We start from the raw sequence: 18,165 nt of genomic DNA, 5'->3' as shown, positions 1-18,165 counted from the left end.
TTTTACAACCTACAGAGGCGGACTGCTTTTAGCAGAAGATGGCTCGTGGGTGTGATTCTTTATATAGTCCTGCCTCATATGTTTCGCTGAACCAAATGAGGTTGGGGAGAGCTTTTGCTCCCAGCCTTCTTCACCCCGTGTAGCATCCATAGATATAAATGAAAGTTACAGCATTTGGACCGCAGGGTGAGCCCCTCATCTTTAGTGAGCATCTCTTTGCCAGCACTTTCTGAAATGCTGCAGCTGCTGCTGGCCTTTTTATACTCTCCGTGCGGATTGACTTATCTTGTGTAACTTCTGCCCAATCTCAGCTGTTTGGCTACCCTTCTTCATGTTATGTAGGCTGCAGGTGACATCTACCTTTGGGTTTTGCTGAACGTGGAATTTATTCGCAGAGTTACTTCCCCTCATTTTCTTGGTTTTTCTTGTATAATATCCAAGAGCAAAGGGGGCAAGATATTGACTTTTATAGTTATGTTTGTATGAGAAGTGGAGAGTTTTGTTGTTGTTGTGTTTTTTTTTAATCCAAATATATAAAGATGCCTCTATACTGTGAGGTTATTCAATGTTCATGTAGTTTCTTTGTTTCATAATTCTTGGCTTGGTATTTAAAGTGCCCCTCAGTCCAGCTCCAATCTCATTCTACTTTCCTCTCCTTTATGTTAAATTGTACTGAATTACTCAGAGTTACCTGAAGAGTAGCTCTGTTTCTCCATACTTGTATTTACTTTGTTCCTTCTAGTTGACATTTCTTTTCCCCCTTGCAAACCCTTCCTCATCTCCATAGTCCTCATTATCAGTGAAAATCCTCTCTGGGCTTCAAGATCTATCTCAAATAGCATCTGATTCTTCAAGCTCTTTCTCTGATCTCTGCGTATTGTTATAAGCGCTTTATATGTTTAACCACATAATTTACATTGCTCATATCCTCTTAGAATGGTATCGTATTATAGATGACATTTTGGTTATTAGGCTACTGCTCCCACTTTCTACCAGTTGGAAGGAAGCCTGTGACTTAGTCATATTTGTGCCCCATTATGCCTGAGCACAGTACGTAATATATTTTCAATAAACATTTGTTGAAATGACAAAATTTAGCAAAAGGCCAAAATTATTTTTTTGAATGCATGGCACAGTTTCCTTCCACTTCTCACTGATGCACATATAACCATTCATGGGGATAATTTGTCCCTTTTTCTTCTGAAGCCACAGATCCCTGCAGGTCAAACTATCTTATAAGGATGTGATTGCAGATGTACTTGTTTAGTCATGCAGACAGTCAAACTGTGTTTTGATGCTTTTAATTGTCTTATTTCAATACAGAGTAATTTTTTCTTTGCTTATTATGGGTCCTTGATAGCTGTTAGGTAGATTAAAAAACAAAAATGGAAAACACAAACTTCTTTAGACTTCTCCTGTGAAATGGTAGATCTCGATCATGTTATAAATACATTACTAGGACAAACTCTGTTAAAATTTAACTTTTAAATTTAAATTGAACTAAAAGGAATAGCAGAAGCTTAAGAGGAAATTTTCCCAGAGCACTCTTGGTTTTAAGAACATCCATATTTTGAGAAGTGAAATTTGAACATTTCTCCCCACTATTTCATTTAATTGGATCTTTTGCCAAGTATATGTCATTTTCTTCATCATTTTGTAGCATTGAAAGCAGTATTTGATGAGAAAAGCCTATTCCCCAAAGAAATTCATTAAGTGAATCCTGAGTCAGACGTTGTGAGTTCTATGAATATCCTTCTCCTTCTCATTGAATGACAGTCACATATGGGAAAAATGTAGGAGAAAGATATTTGGAAGAATCAGTCTCAACAAATGTTGGAGAATGTTGTCAGAGCAGTAATGGTCCTGGAAACCATATTCTAGGGGAACAAATAAAGAAATGGGGAGGTCTGGCTTAAGAAAGAGAATTCATGGGAGATACAAACTATCCTCAAATATTTCAAAGCTGCAGAGATACAAACTATCCTCAAATATTTCAAAGCTGCAGGGAAGAAAGAGAGTAGAACTGACAGGCACAACGCTAGGAAGGCAGATTCTAGAATTTCTTCCTAATCCCTGTTGAACTTGAAAAGGTTTCTTATTTTCCCTTTCCTTCCCATCTTCACTTCTCATCTTGGTACAGAATTGTTGGCAGCAGGCCCACTGTACAGCTAGGGAAGGAAATAGGAGGAGCTGAGAGAAGACCCAGCAGAAATAAGCTTACTGGACCCAAGAGTATGGGAGGGGTCCATGGGAGAGGGAATTAGTGGGTGGGAAGGCAGAGAGGTGAGTGGAGATGACCAGCATAGATGGGAGATTGGTTATATTGTACAAATAAATATTGAGTAAATAAATGAATAAATTAGTAAATATATAGAGGATAATGAGAGCCGAGTATCTCACTGTTATAGAAGGTATTTATAAAATTTGGAAGGGAGAACACTAGAAACAACCCTGAGATTTGGGATTGGGATTACACGTATCAGTGTGAACTCGTGATTTTAGATAGATAGATAGAATGAAATGTTTAGGAGTGATTGAAAATTGTGATTGCATCTTGCTCTCAAATGATTCAAAAAATACTAATTATAATGTTTATGTATATTTATGTACACAACACATATATTTATCTACACACACACACACACACTATATATATATATATATACGAAAGGAAAAAGAGAGAGAGGGAGGGAAAGAGAGATAGGTATATAGATAGAGCACACATATGTGGTGAAATATTAACAACTGAAGAAACAGAGAGAAGGAGAGACGGAGATGGTAGTTCTTTGTATTATATCAGCAACTCTTCTGTAACTTTAAGATATTTTAAGTAAATTATTTTTTAAAAATGAAAAATTTTGCCTTAATCCAAAGGGCTCCTTGAGATGTCAAAGCAGAGGCTGAATAACTCTCACAGGGATATTGAAGAGAATTCTTGGATTAGTTGGCAGGTTTGGTTGGACAATACATCATTTCAAACTTAGAGCATATGATCTATGAATCATAGATTGGTGACAGTACAGTGGAGTGAAATTTGAGCCTTATTTCCAGAAATTTAAAGGAATATTAAGATGTTAAAGAGATGTAATATGGTTACCAAATACTTCATGAAGGCCCTTTTCTGCATCCATCCATCCATCTCTCCCACCAGTTATTGAAGGCATATGCAAGGGACTGTTTTAGACACCAAGCATACACATATAAATAGAATACACTTCTGCCATCAGCTTTCTGGAGTGAAGGCACATAAAATGCAATGGTTTTAAAGTAAAGATTGAATGAGCCCTCTAGTTTTTCTGTTATAATTTGGAAATTCTTTTACTAGACCTATTTTATATTTTTTTAGCCCTGGAGACGACTCTGTTTGAAGTGATTGTTCTGAAATAGCTTGGTTCATGTAGACAGAACTTCTCTCTGTGGCCTACTACATGTGCATGGCACTATGCTGTGTGTGACCCTAATTCATCCTTAGTTAACTTCAGGGCCTGCTTTGTAGAAGGAATTAAGAGGAGCTGTGTCAGACAGCTCATTAATAGAGCTGTCTATTCTCTATATTTAATGAGAATAGAACTTTTAAGGGTATGAAAGTCTCTTTTAATGTTACTGTTTCTAATAATGTGGAACAAAAACACTCACAAAAGGAAAAAATAAAAAGACATTTAGTTATTATGTCTTAACTCTTTTATATCTTACAGCATCTAATTGTGCCAGGCAGGTAGCAGGGTCTCACCTATCAAATGTTAATAGAACAGAAGACTTTATAAGCTGTTTCTGAAATTAACATTTAGGTTCAATTATTTAAGAGCCATTTTTCTGCAGTGGAAAAATGGCAAAATAGGATGTGCCATAATTTTCAATAGGCTACTTTGTTTGTATTGTGTAGACTTACACTAAATATAATAGCCTGTTCTCTTTCCAGAACATTTTCCTCTTATCACTCAAAATATATAGAGCAAACTGACAAAGGAAAGAATGCCTGAAATTAATCCATACTCAGATGGAAGAATTAACTTTTATGTCCTTTACAAATGAGAGCGCTTGCTTATAAGTTTTTAGTTTGGAATTAAATTTTTTTTAATTTAATATGCATTCTTACTTTAAAAAATATGCATTTTTACTTAAAAAACATATGCATTTTTACTTAAAAAAATTATAAAACACTAAAAAAGATAATGAGATTGAAGCTGCAACCCCTTGCTATTATTTTTATACACATTCAAGTGTATTTTTTACAGTGGCGGTAGTGATGGTGCTCAAATTTATAGCAGGATGCTTTGGCTCTCACTAATGAATGTTTTTTTCTTGATGATCTAGGAGTAAATAGAGTTATAGAGAAAACAGATTTGTGAAAATATTTAAAAGGTTTGCAGCAATATTTTATGGACAATCATGGTATCTCTACTGTCAGTTTAAAGAGCTTAAACCAAGGAGGAGAAATTCATGGCCATTGCTTTTTACTACCCAAGAGACAGGAAAGTATACATTCTGCTGGAACTGCTGTAACGTGAGGTTCTTACCGAACAACTTCATTAAGTGATCTTACTAAGACAGAGTGTCTGTCTCTGTCATTGGAAGGAAAAGTAATGGCCTTTCCCTGGGTAAGTCACATTATGATCTGAGTAATGTACAGACATAATAATTTGGAAGCCAAGGGTACTTGTGATGGATATTTGCTGGTGTCACTGCATGGGTAGAAGAGCATTGATTGAATGATAGTCTTAGACATTCATTCAGACTTATTTATGAATTGCCGAGTAGAACAAGAGGAATGATAATGTTCTCGTGTTGTATAATTCTGTGTTTGGAAAGTTATCTCCAACAGCGTTAAGTTGAAGCTGGAATAGAGTTTGCTTATGTTAGAGTAAGTAATACTAGAATATAACCCAAGATTTAGAAAACATTTAGAGATACCTAGATGGGAAATTAAGAATTTTAGTAAATTAAGAGATTATGGCCTATGACTATCATCAGCCTTCTGTGGCCTGAGCTATAGCCCTGTTAGGACACTGAAAGAGGTTAACAGGGTCCTTGCAAAAGTTTTTTTTTTAATGAATATTTTTAAACGCATCTACATTAATTTTATTTCTTTCTCATAAATTTATCAGAAATAATATTACATTCAGTGATCAATAGTGAATATTTGGGGCTTCCCTGGTAGTGCAATGGTTGAGAGTCTCCAAAAAAAAAAAAAAAAAAAAAATAGTGAATATTTGTTTAATTGAAACTGGACCAAAATTTCCCCTTCTCTTCTCAGAGGCCTCTGATGAATAACACAATGTGTTTAATATCTGATTGTCATTGAGGTGATTTTTTTTATAGTATTTTTTTAAAAATTTATTTATTTTTGGCTGTGTTGGGCTTCTCATTGCAGTGGCTTCTCTTGTTGTGGAGCACGGGCTCTAGGTGCGCAGGCCTCAGTAGTTGTGGCACGCGGGCTCACTAGTTGTGGCTTGCAGGCTCTAGAGCGCAGGCTCAGTAGTTGTGATGCACAGGCTTAGTTGCTCCACAGCATATGGGATCTTCCTGGACCAGGGCTCGAACCCATGTCCCCTGCATTGGCAGGCAGATTCTTAACCACTGAATCACCAGGGAAGTCCCTGAGGTGATTGATTTGAACTAGAAAAATGAGATCAAAACCCATTCAATTGTACATCCATTTTTTATTAATAACCTGTTTGTAGAGAAAATCATGTAGAATTTTAAAAGCATATACAAGTAACACCAATGTTTATTATCAAATTATTCATATTTAATAATATCTTGATATTATCCTGACAATTTAGTAAGACAATAATCTTAATCTGGTGTTTTTGCTCAACATAAAGACTATATTTCTTCAATATTCTCTGTTTCCTAAGGATTCAAATGGGCCTTGTATCCCCAGGAAACTCCTCTGACTATTGTATAATTTGATGAATTGTTGAGAACTCTATAAACGCAGCAGTAATTTGTCTCTGCAGTTTGGACTTGATTTAACTTTATTCTTTTTCTTATAGGCATTCTGAAATATTTATGATGGAATACATTGGTAATCTGATATGGGAGTTCTGTAAAAAACAAGAAGAACTAATTACTAGCAGATTTACAACCACTAGCACATTCTTCCACATTGTTTCTACTTATAAAAGAAGTGAAATAATGGATGAAATAATAATTCAAACTTAATTATTTAAAAAAATTCTATTGTTTTCTCCCTCAATTCTTGCATATTTCATAATTGATCATTAACCTGGTCATGTTAGTTCTTCTGTACAAATCTGGACACCTGCTTTGGTTTTAGAGGAATTAATCAAGCGGTGTTCAAGATAAGTGGAGTTGGCCTTGACTGATCAGGTGCTCCATGTACTAGTGTTTCCCAGCAGGCACGTTTTAGCTGTAACACTACAGTGAGTAATCAGAAGCCGATTTCGGGTAAGTACCTTGAAATTAAATAGTGTTTGAATGAAGTATGTATGCAACAACATTGACCATGAGTGTTTAATAGAGTAAGGGAATGGCATTTCAATTCACTCTGGTGCAGGTATTATTTAAATGTATCAAATTAACACATTACTTCTATTTTCCTTAAAAGATTAAATTTTCCTTAAATTTTCACTACAAATTTGAAGGCCAAATTCTTATAAGACTATTCATCAGGTCGCTTAGTTCACCAGTGCTTTGTGTTTTCTGATGAGACACAATCCCAAACCCAATGAGGTAAGTGAATTTTTAAAACAATGTTTTTGCATGAGCTTGTAGTTTATTAAGGGCCTAAAAATTTCCTGCGAGAAATGGATGCTCAAAAAATATACATTTTAATTATTAAGACTGTTAATAATGATAAGGCAACTCCCAGATTCTACTACTAGGGAAAAATTACATCCTTCATAATATTGCTTGTTATTCTAATATAAACCAAGTACTTAAAAATGGGCCAGATGAATTGCCACTTGCTGACTTAAAATTTTTGATAACATTTTGACTACTTATGTATCCACAAACTGGTATTTTGGTCAGAAATCTTCTGAGATATTGAATATATTAGAAAATGATACTCAGAAATTTATTTTGCATGTAAAACATCTTTTACACTTTTACTTTTGCTATTGTTGCACTACCACTCACAACCTTATGTACTAATTTAATCTTCAATAAGACATTTGCTTGATAACATATTTATATTATCAGTTTATCAACACATTATTTTCTAACAATTGCTTTGGATTGTGTTTTGAGTTGTTTTTCCTTTGTAAATTGTATATCTAAGTTTAACTACACATATTAGAAAAGAAATGGAAATATCTAGATAATGACTCTACAACTTAGTTTTGGAAAATAATTGACTATTAGTGGTCTTTATGTATAATAGTGATTCTTAGCCATTTAGGGGTCATGGAAGCCTTCCTAATAATCTGCAAAACACACTAGAACTATAGTTCTTCATTTCTTTAAGGCTAACAAAACATTATTCCGGAGGTTTTCATATTTACGTCCAATAAAGGGTTACTTCCTAGTAACCTATTAAACTAGTAGGAGTTATTGAAAGTGACTAAAATGGATTATTTGTAAGGTAAAACTAGTGTTACTAAAATTTTAAATACTTTGAAATTTTATTTTAAATTTATTCATTTAAAGTACTTAAAATTTAAAATACTTCAGAGTCAGTATTCTACTAAGTCTGCAGTAATATTGTAAAACTCATTCTGCTCCAGATGTAATGAGATGGTTGAATCTCCTGGAGTTTTAGTGAGAGCAGTTTAATACGGTGTCATTGGTGTTGTGAATTGCTTACAGTTTTCAGTTGCAGCTTTCTTATATTTGTTAATTTATTTGCCAAATTATTCTTTGATTTAAAAAAAATTGCTTTCTTCATTTCTTGTTATTGTACCATTTATATTTGATTGTAATTTTGTTTCTTTATAATTTTTTTCTGAGTTTTTAAAACCTCTCTTTGGAAAAGTACGAGGTAGGTTTGGAGGTTATTTCATCATTCCGTAAAGTGTGAGACTTGTTGCTGTAAGAAGTTAGCCAGATTACTCAACTGATTTAGAATACTTGAACTTCCTAATATTATAGGTTCAAAACCACACTGGAGTGTGTTAGGTTTTTATTCCATTTCTCCTTTTGTTCTTTAAACTATTTTAGAGTAGTCTGAACAGAAATTTCCCTTGATATCAGAGCTGCAAGTATCCCATTTAAAACCATGGAAAAGATGCAAAAAACTATCACATAGCTATTCAGAGATAGTATTGCTATTGATAATATTCCAGCATTATAATTTCTCCTTTAATTAAAAAAAACTGCAGTACATCTGTACTGCTTCCTGAATGCATATTAAAAATGCTATTAGCACATGGCCTATTTCTCCTAATAGAAGATGCTTAGTCTGAAAATTGACATTAGAATTTTCTTGTGGTAGTTTGTTCTAATAAGACAGAAAGTTCTAATAGATAGAAATCTTTCTATTGAGCTTACTATAGTAAACTCTGATTATTTTGAAAACTAACAAATTTTGAATTAACCAATGCAGAGAGGTCAAAATGGATAAGATCTTGTTGTGGAGTGTCCTGTTGACTTTTTCTGGAAATCAAGCCTCAAGCCCCTTGGCTCAAAGAAATACCGAATTTGCAGTGGGTCTTTATCAAGCTGTTTGTTTATCTCATAAGAACAACATCATAATTTCCCCTTTTGGAACAACTCTGGCCCTTGGAATGGTACAACTGGGAGCAAAAGGAATAACACAACAGCAGATAAGACAAAGTTTAAAATTTCAAGAAACCTCAACTGGTGAGATTCTTACATATGATTATTTATACTGGATAAGATCTGGCCAAATTTATTTTTAAACTCTCAGAGAAGCTCAGGGTCATAGAACTTTAATAAATATAAAAAGTTATGAAAAGTATGAAATTATAATAAAATGGAGAATTTTAAATGCAAATAATTGTCAATGTAAATAATTATAATTGTTTCTTAATGAAAATATTACCAAAATAATTTATTAAAAAATTAATTCTATACACATAAAAATTGTGACTATGTCTGTATATTTTATTCTAGCCTGTTTTAGCCAGTTTTAAGTGAGATTATGTTGTATGTGCATGTGTGTGTGTGTATGAGTAGATATACACCCATATATTTGTATACACATATTCTTCTACTAGCACTTACTGTGTCCTGATCATTTTTTCATATCATGCAACTGCTTCAGAATGTAGTTTTTAATTGCTGTGTCTTTTTGCCTCTGATGAAAACATTGTTGCGTACTCACCTAACCCTTCTTCATTAGGTAATATCCAATACTTCTCTTATAAAAATGCTTCGGTGAGTACCCTCACCCAGAAATCTTTGTGTGCATCTCTTATTATTGTGTAAGCTTTTTTTTTTTGTTTGTTTGTTTTTTTTTGTTTGTTTGTTTTTTTTGTTGTGTAAGCTTTTAAAGATTAGTTTTTAATTAGAATTTAACCTTTTCACTTAAGTGAGACCAAGAAAAAGCATTCATTTATATATTTTAAAAGCTTATTGAATAGTTTTTAAAGAAAATTTTAACAAAGAAGCATTTATATAACCCATTGCATGTGAGTAGTTGTTTTCTGGTGTCCCAAAGGCCTATCTGAGATACTGTGTTGATGCTTTAGTGCTGGTATCCCATTTCAGGGGGTAGTTTTCCATCTCCCTGGTTATCCTGTGCTTCCAATTTCCATTTTAGTTTAAAATGTTTATATCACTGTCAGATACTGTGTCCTAAACATCAGAGGTGACTTCCAGATTTTTGATTTGGACATTTAGTGACTGTATAACCAATTGCAGTATGTTTGCCTTAGCACAGAGTAGTTATTTTTAGGAAATTGTTTTTCTGAATAAACTATTTACAAGGTTTTATTTGCTTCGTTTTAAATAAAGGCAATTTTATGTAGAAAAGAAGTTGGTGATAGTGAAGTTAATTGCAAGAGTTTTCCTTTGTAGATAATGTAAAATGAAGCCACTGTGTTGCAGATCTAGTCTTCATTGTCTGTATTAATTTCAGCAAATCCCACTACAGAGTCCCGGAAACATTTATATCACATGATACTGCTTTGGAAAGTAATAGAACATTTATGAAGATATGTAAAGTTGATTCCACGATAAACTAGCAAAATTAGAGCCTCCGAAATTTAAATTACTTTAAATGAATCCATCTTATAGAGGAACATGGGAGTCTTAACAACTCTGGATTGTGAATATAATAATAATCATAGTAATAATAATGATGACATCATCAAATATATATATATATATATATATATATATAGTGTACCAGTCACTGTTTTATGTGCTTATCTCATTTAATCCTCACAGTTACTCTGTGAGTCAGACATAACCCTGCTATACGGATGAGGATACCAAGTCAGAGAAAGGTTGAGTAACTTGCCCAGAACTAATTCTAAAAATGATTCCCTGAGGGTTATAGGTCACAAGAGCAATAATGAACATTTTAATATTTTCTTTGAAAGAGTATATATGGACAATTAAACATTAACCTTTTAACACACGTAACAAAATCTACCAAACTTGCTTTCTATTATACTTCGTTAAGGGAGGGAGAAAGAAGCACAGATGGAGGATAAGTACAAAAAAGAAAAGAAGACCAACCAGAAAGGGAGAAAATAGAAATATTAAACTCTGGAAAATAAGAAAAGGAAGGGAAAATTAAGAAATAAAGAAAAAGAAGACAGACTTAAGGAAGGGAACAGAGAGAAAAAGTGCAGGAAGATGAAAAGAAAGAAAAGCAAAATGGTGTTAAGGGTAGAACAAAGGGTATGACAGATTAGAAGGTAGTGCCTAGCAGAGCCATATTGGAACCCAAGACAAAAAGAAAAATCAGTAACAATGAGCCTGTCTTTATTTAAAATTTTTATATTTCATTCATCATGGATTTCTTTGTGTTAATATTGATTTAAAAATATATTGCAGTAAAATATTATTTATCTTGATTACTGAATTTGTTGGCATCTCCTTAAATTTTATGCAAAAATGAGTGTCTCATTGACCCATCTTGGTCCTGGCCCTGCCTTCAATTCCCTCTGATTGTCAAACAGTGCTATCTGTTCAGTCAGGCTATATTTTACTTTTCCAGCTACCAACCTGTTTCACATCTAAACTGCTTATTCTTCAGATGGGCATACAACTCCTAGCACCCTACCCCCACTGGAGCTCTCAGTATCCTCACTTATCCTTCTTTCCCCATTGCCAAAGCGTCGGCTCAGAATTTACCTTCTCCAGTTTACTGAGCATCTGATAATACTCCATTTTGCTTTGCCTCTAATGATGCTGCTTATTAATCGAAGACTAACTTAAAGGTGCTTCTTTATTCCAAGAGGGTTATAGAAAGAGAAGAGCATGAACTCCTGTCTCAGTTAAGCATACAAAATGACCTTGTGATTGGGCACCTTTCAAGTTATCTTATCTCTCTGGATTTTATTTATTTATTTAATTTTATTTTTTTTCTCTCTGGATTTTAGATTCCTCATTATAAAAAGAGGAGTTTGGATTAGATGATTTCTCTGGACCTTTCAGCTAAAATAATCTATAATTCTATGACTGCCTTTGTTTTCATCTTTGGATCTCTCACATTGTACACATGGTTTGGTCTTTGGGCTTTTAATAGCAGGAGAAATAAACATGTACTAAATTTTAGAACATTTTTTTGGAGGTCTGGTACAACCAAACCAAAAGTCACATTCACTCCATGACTGGTACGTTTTCCATGGCTCTATTTTAGGAAATGAAATAAACTTATTCTCATTGCTTACTAGGAGCCATGGATATGTATTCTTTTTGATCTGTGCTAAAAGAAACTATTAATCTGTAAATTAAATCAAATGTATAAGGCATTTTTATATGCCTTATATTCTCCAAACTTGTGCTACTGGTGACATTTTTTCATTGACTTCTGAGTCCAGTGATTTATCAAAGGGCAGCTGACTGTCAAACAGTCTTAGACCTTAAGTACATGACATAAATTTATTTGCTCTGACAAATGAGTTGGAACTATTTTTTTCTCCCCCTCTCCTTTTTTCCCCATTCCTGTAAAGATGTTCATAAATTACAAACTTCTGAAAATTGGTTTCAAATTCTGCCACTTTATTTCTGACCTTACTTAATTCTTTTGGAGAAGCTCTATGCCTTCCCTCAGAAAGTCTTCTTTGTAGGTTCTCAGCTGTTAAGATATTCTCTCAGCTTCCGATAGCAAGAAATGATTGCATCTGAAATCATTGTATAAACAAGTAAAATAGATTAACATTCTTCCTTATGTAAGGAATTCCAGGGTTGTAAAGAATTATTGATATTCTTCATATCCAATCATATGGAAGTAAGTTTTTGTAACTAAAATTGTTTATGTCTGTGTCTATATCGCCACAAATGGAGAATCATGGAGTTTGAAATATGATGCAATATACCTTCCAAGCCTGCTCTATGGTTATGTAGGTTGTATCTGCACAAGAGCACAAGGACAAAGAGGCAAGTGGGGACTGAAATGTAGTCTCCACTCAGCTGGACAAGGTATGGGCATGCAGCCTACCACCACCACTCAGTGAGGGCATGAGTTCTTATTTGCACAAAAATGCCCTGTGGACTGCTAGCTCTCTGACAAAAGGTTTACACACACACTTACACACCTTATTTCCAATAGACACCTCATAGCAAGTGCCTCTCAGTCTTTATTTTCCCTCTTTATTCAATGGACATCTCCCAATGATGAACCATTTGTGTTTTCTTCAATAGAGATTAATTGCATGCAATCAACTTTTAAGTTATGAAAGCGGTATTTTCAGTATTTAACTCAAAATAAACAAAGGCTCTGAAGGAACCTTGGATTTGAAATACAGTTCCCAGATTCAACAGCTGAGTTCCAGAATTAAGCCAGAAAGGAATGAAAAATATTGGTGCTGTCTGGTAATAAATAGGAAACCACTGAGTAACGATCAGAGCTGAATTCTCTCACAGCACATACAGCTTCCTGAAAACATGGTGGTCAGAATGACCCAGTGATAAATAAGTAATGGGCCAACAGTGATTAGTAGCTGACTCTGACAGACTCATTTGGCTAGTGGTTATATTTGGAATGGTTAAAGATTTTTATGGTTCACAAAGACAGCCAAAGTATATAGATTCATGAACCTGAAGAAATAGGTAATTTTGATTCTTATGCATCTCCAGAGATAATTATAGGGGTACCTCATAAATTTCAAAACTTGGACAGGCACAGTTGCTCATAAGAGAGCAATTCTTTCTTAAGCTGAAATAAAAGTAGTAGTGAAAATGATTGCTCATCACTGTCTTAGCCCCCATCAGCATTCATTAGTATTCCTCTTTCATAAATATTGCATGTTATGCAAAGAATGAGATTCTAAGGATACCTTTCCAACAACTAAGAATGAGCTAAATTTGATTATAAAGAGGGAGTTTCCTTCAGCCTGTTTAAATGCATATTCTTGTTTTTGACAAACTTCAAATTTGCATGGACATTTTTTTTTCCTGTATGAGAGCTGATTTCTCTACAAAATGCATATTCCACAGGAGATAAATGCTTAAAATATTTATACTAACTTATAAAGGATCGTTAGTTATACCTAAGGGTGCAACAACTGGTGATATGAATCAGAGCGTTTAGAAGCAAAGCTGAGAAGCTGTTGTTCTTATGTTGTTCAATATGTCAGTATACATTATAATTATTTTTTAGGAGAAGAATTTTCTGTGCTGAAGTCATTTTTGTCTGCCATCTCAGAGAAAAAACAAGAATTTACATTTAATCTTGCCAATGCCCTCTACCTTCAAGAAGGATTCACTGTGAAAGAACAGTATCTCCATGGCAACAAGGAATTTTTTCAGAGTGCCATAAAACTGGTGGATTTTCAGAATGCAAAAGCTTGTGCAGAGACAATAAGTACCTGGGTAGAAAGCAAAACAGATGGTAAAGTTTCCCATTTTCATAAAGTCATTATTTGCCATTGTATTCATGGTTTTTAATATCTTAAAGCAAAGAATGGTTGAATATTTTCCTATTAAATTATGGTTCAGAGGGATCAAATCTCCTATTTTGCTCTCCCGTTATTCAAATTAATACTAAATTGTAAAACAGAGAGAAATTGTAAGCTGCTTTGAAAGGTATACAGATTATTATTTTTTGTTTGAGAGAAACACCTATTTGTAGAATTCTTGATGGAAGAATTTTAATAATAATTTTTGTTTAAGTATAGGATTTTTAAGTATGGCAGCAGGAATAATATCTTTGGCCAGGTAAAACTTAGATCTGTCCATCTCAGATGCCTTCTTTCCCACATATACTGTAAATAATTAACTCATGTTAGTTGGATGTGTTAATGTTTCATAATAAATATTGATAGTTCTGTCATAAAGTTGTAATCTAAACTTTAAGTGTAAGCTGGCAAAAATTCCAAAGGTGCTACTGAGTGACATAGTAGAACACAAGATGAAACTCATACAGATCTGAGTTCAAATTCTGACAGGTTCTAAACTATGCTCCATTTAAAATGAGGATACTATTAAAACATTTCAGGATTATTGGAAGGTTAAAAAAAATGTATGTGAAGTGAACAGCATATATCAGGTCCTCAATTAATAGTAGCTTGTTTCTTTGTTCATTTGTTCTGTTACAAAAAACTGTGATGTGTAAGATGCCACTGTATTTTTCATGGGGAGCCTCCTATGGGGAAGCATAAGTTGAAAATATGAGCTGGGTGCTGCAAGCAGTGTTCACAGGAAAGTCCTATTATTGGGATACACAATGATACACATCCCTAGACAGCTCCATGGCACCTGATCATGCTGTTGACTCACAGCTTGGAAATACTCATTGGACATAGAAATAGGAGACTGTTTTTTTTATTTTTATTTATTTTTAAATTAATTAATTAATTTATTTTTGTCTGCGTTGGGTCTTCGTTGCCATGCGCAGGCTTTCCCTAGTTGCGGCGAGCGGGGGTTACTCTTCCTTGCGGTGTGTGGGCTTCTCATTGTGGTGGCTTCTCTTGTTGTGGGGGAACTGGCTCTAGGTGCTCAGGCTTCAGTAGTCATGGCACGCGGGCTCAGTAGTTGTGGCTGGTGGGCTCTAGAGCGCAGGCTCAGTAGTTGTGGCGCACGGGCTTAGTTGCTCCGCGGCAGGTGGGATCTTCCTGGACCAGGGATCAAACCGTCATCCCCTGCGTTGGCAGGCAGATTCTTAACCACTGCACCATCAGGGAAGTCCAGGAGACTGGTTTTTTAGAAGAGGAAAATCATACTAGCAACCTTATTCTTGTCTTCTCCCAATGGTCAGCGGCTGCAGCTGCAAGAGTGGAGAATTTGAGTGAACCATTAACGTATTAATTCTGATTGACCTGCTGAAGAACCTTGAAATAAAGTTTAAAAATCACCGACAAATATGCAGGAAGAGAGACTTAGGTTTTGTTCTTTCTGTCTGAAAAACAATTTACACAAATAATCTCACTAAAGAGAGGCTGTCCAAATTTGCCTAAGACAGTCATGTACCTCCTGTTTCCTAGTGAAATCCTGTTTGTACCTGTTTCTAAGTGAAATATTTAATAAAGCTCCCCTTTGTTCTCAAAATTGCCAAGTTTAAATGATAAAGCACCCTGTTTTTAGTTGATTAGCAAAATAAAATTTTGTTTTAATTCTATTTAAAGCAGTTCCTTTGAATAACTATTGCATATTTCTTCCCACCTCTTCCTCTATTCCTTTCACAGGAAAAATTAAAGACATATTTTCAGGGGAGGAATTTGGCCCTCTGACTCGGCTTGTTTTGGTGAATGCTATTTATTTCAAGGGGGATTGGAAACAGAAATTTAGAAAAGAAGACACAAGGCTGATGAATTTCACTCAGAAATATGGTGCAGCAGTCAAAATTCCGATGATGAAGACTCTTCTGAGAACAAAATATGGTAATATGAACAAAATCACACTCTAAAGCACTATTTTGGGAATTGCCAAGTATATTAATATTTTATTTTCTCTGTTCCAGGTTATTTTTCTGAGTCCTCCATGAACTACCAGGTTTTAGAATTACCTTACAAAGGTGATGAGTTTAGTTTAATTATCATACTTCCTGCAGAAGATGTGAACATAGAAGAAATGGAAAAGCTAATTACTGCTCATCAAATCCTGCAGTGGTTCTCTGAGATGCAAGAAGAGGAAGTGGAAATAAGCCTCCCTAGGTTGGTAATGTCATTTTATCATTCTTGTTCTTATGTTTTCACTTATAGAGGGACTTGAGTAGCCGGCTGAAAGGTAACCGATGCTCTAAAAAGCTATTGACAAACATAAAAAGAAAAGAACCCGTTTGGAGTTGTTACTCTACTTCATGGTTACAAAGGCAGGTCTGAACATTGCCAGCATTGCTTTGCCATGACAAGGATGGAATTTAAGTACTCAATATTCTCTGAAAGAGATGAAGAAATGTAAGTCTTCAAAACAGAATGCTGGGATTAAAGGGGATTATTATTCTTTTTATTATACAAACTTATCTTTCTCTAACTTTTTTTTCCTGATTGGAATTTAAAATATTTTGTCTTCTATTGTGTTTAAGGAAAATATAATCCCCAAGATTCTTGCGATACTCTACAATTAAAAGATATGTAAAAGTGCCTTTGACAGATAGTGCTGTAAGAGTCATTAAAATATAAATCCTAGGGTCATTTTTTATTATTGGGGTATATATATTTATATAAATATTTAAAAATTTTTAATTTTTACACAATTTTAAAAGTTACTTTCTGTTTATAGCTATTATGAAATATTGGGGTCATTTCAGATAGTTAATACAAAATGGAAATCACAAAGGTGTATCTCAGGAAGCCATAATTATAAACACTAATTTTTTGATATCATGGTTCCTGGAGACAGGAGAAACTTCAGAGAGTAAGAGGTGCCCAAATAAATCACACTCTACCTGAACTTCTAAAAAGAGACAGATGTCTAATAGATTATTTTCTGTCCCTTCATTTCTAAACTTTTCTTGAAACACTCATCAAGGCCTTCCTGGCTCTCCACCTCTCCACCCTCTTGACTTTTCCTTACTTTCCCACTTAGCCGGGATCCAGCCAGTTATTTCAATTGTACTCTCACCAAATGTTTTAAGTATTTCTGTCACCTTGTCTTTGTCCTTCTGTAGTTCTCTCCTCAACAAGGTACTCCTGCTTCCCAGCTACTGATTTTGTTAAGCAAAACTCTCCAAATCAGTCACTCTGGTCTCCCTGAGGCTGGAGCTTAGTAGTCTTTCTCTTCAGAGAACTTTCTCTTCTAACACCTCACCAAGACTTTACCTCTGCTCTCCAGGCACTGCTTCATGTTGATTCTCTTACTCTCAATGTATGTCTCAACTACCTGTTCCTTAAAGAAAACATATTAGCATGCAAACTCACCTCTCTACCCTTCATGTCAAAAATTGTGTACATTTTTGCTAAACTTCTCTTCCTCTGTCTTCCTTGATATCCTAGAGAAAGAGGTATCCTATGATTCCCTCACTCTGACTCTGGGCTCTGGATCCAAATATTTTTAATCATCCCCTTTTTCTTGAAAACCCTTCTTTCTTTAACCCCTATGGCATTACTTACTTCTATTTATTTTTCTCTCTTTCTGTGAAATTTTCCTCTCCCTGACTTATACCTTTTTTCCTTCTGTCCCCAGATAATATTTACCAGACTTTCATTTTCAGAAATTTCCTCTTCTTCTCTCTTTTATTTGTTCCTTACTATTCATGTCTCTAATATCGACTCTCTCTTTCCAATCTCTCTTCCAGTTCTCTACCATCTGTAAATCTATACTTGGATGTTATTCAGTCTTTCAAAGAGTATTTCTTTTAGCTCCTACTATGTGCCAAACACCAGGGATATAATGGTGTATGTGATAGATAGTTTACCTATTGATCATAGAAATAATCATTTTTGGAATTGGTTACTTTCAAATTTACTTCTCTCTCTCTTTTGCCTTTGGAAAGATTAATATTTGGGGTCACACACAAAAATACCCCTGAGTTTGAGAACTGTCTGTGCTATGTACTTGTAGTGGGGTCTTAGGAGAGTCACTTAATGTCCTGAGTTGTGGTTTTATTAGTACAAAATGGGGATAATGGTACCTATAACTAAGGTATCTTCATCTTCATTAGCCTAGATAACAAATGCCTAGATA

The 18,165-nt window shown here is 34.5% G+C and overlaps 1 protein-coding gene across 4 annotated transcripts in view; it reads left to right on the top strand.

Moving 5' to 3' along the window:
* Window positions 1-5,564: 5,564 nt before the first annotated feature.
* SERPINI2 (serpin family I member 2) overlaps window positions 5,565-18,165 on the top strand; it is a 29,738-nt gene continuing 17,137 nt past the window's right edge. Inside the window, exons 1-5 of one of the 4 annotated variants that reach the window (XR_003002834.1) lie at window positions 5,565-6,696; window positions 8,510-8,766; window positions 13,703-13,933; window positions 15,726-15,920; window positions 16,001-16,193. Coding sequence is in view for 3 of the 4 variants with exons in the window: in XM_024741881.1 (XP_024597649.1) it covers window positions 6,692-6,696; window positions 8,510-8,766; window positions 13,703-13,933; window positions 15,726-15,920; window positions 16,001-16,193 (881 nt within the window). In the remaining variant the exon portion in view is untranslated. Of the gene's footprint in view, window positions 8,767-13,702; window positions 13,934-15,725; window positions 15,921-16,000; window positions 16,194-18,165 lie in introns of all 4 variants that reach the window. The other 3 variants (XM_024741881.1, XM_024741882.1, XM_024741883.1) reach the window with 3 other exon arrangements.

The sequence above is a fragment of the Neophocaena asiaeorientalis genome, unplaced genomic scaffold (genome assembly GCF_003031525.2).
Source record: "Neophocaena asiaeorientalis asiaeorientalis breed wild unplaced genomic scaffold, Neophocaena_asiaeorientalis_V1.1 scaffold211, whole genome shotgun sequence".
Classification (NCBI taxonomy): Eukaryota; Metazoa; Chordata; class Mammalia; order Artiodactyla; family Phocoenidae; genus Neophocaena; species Neophocaena asiaeorientalis.
The sequence above is the reverse complement of the archived record's forward strand: the minus strand, read 5'-3'. Positions and strand labels throughout refer to the sequence as shown.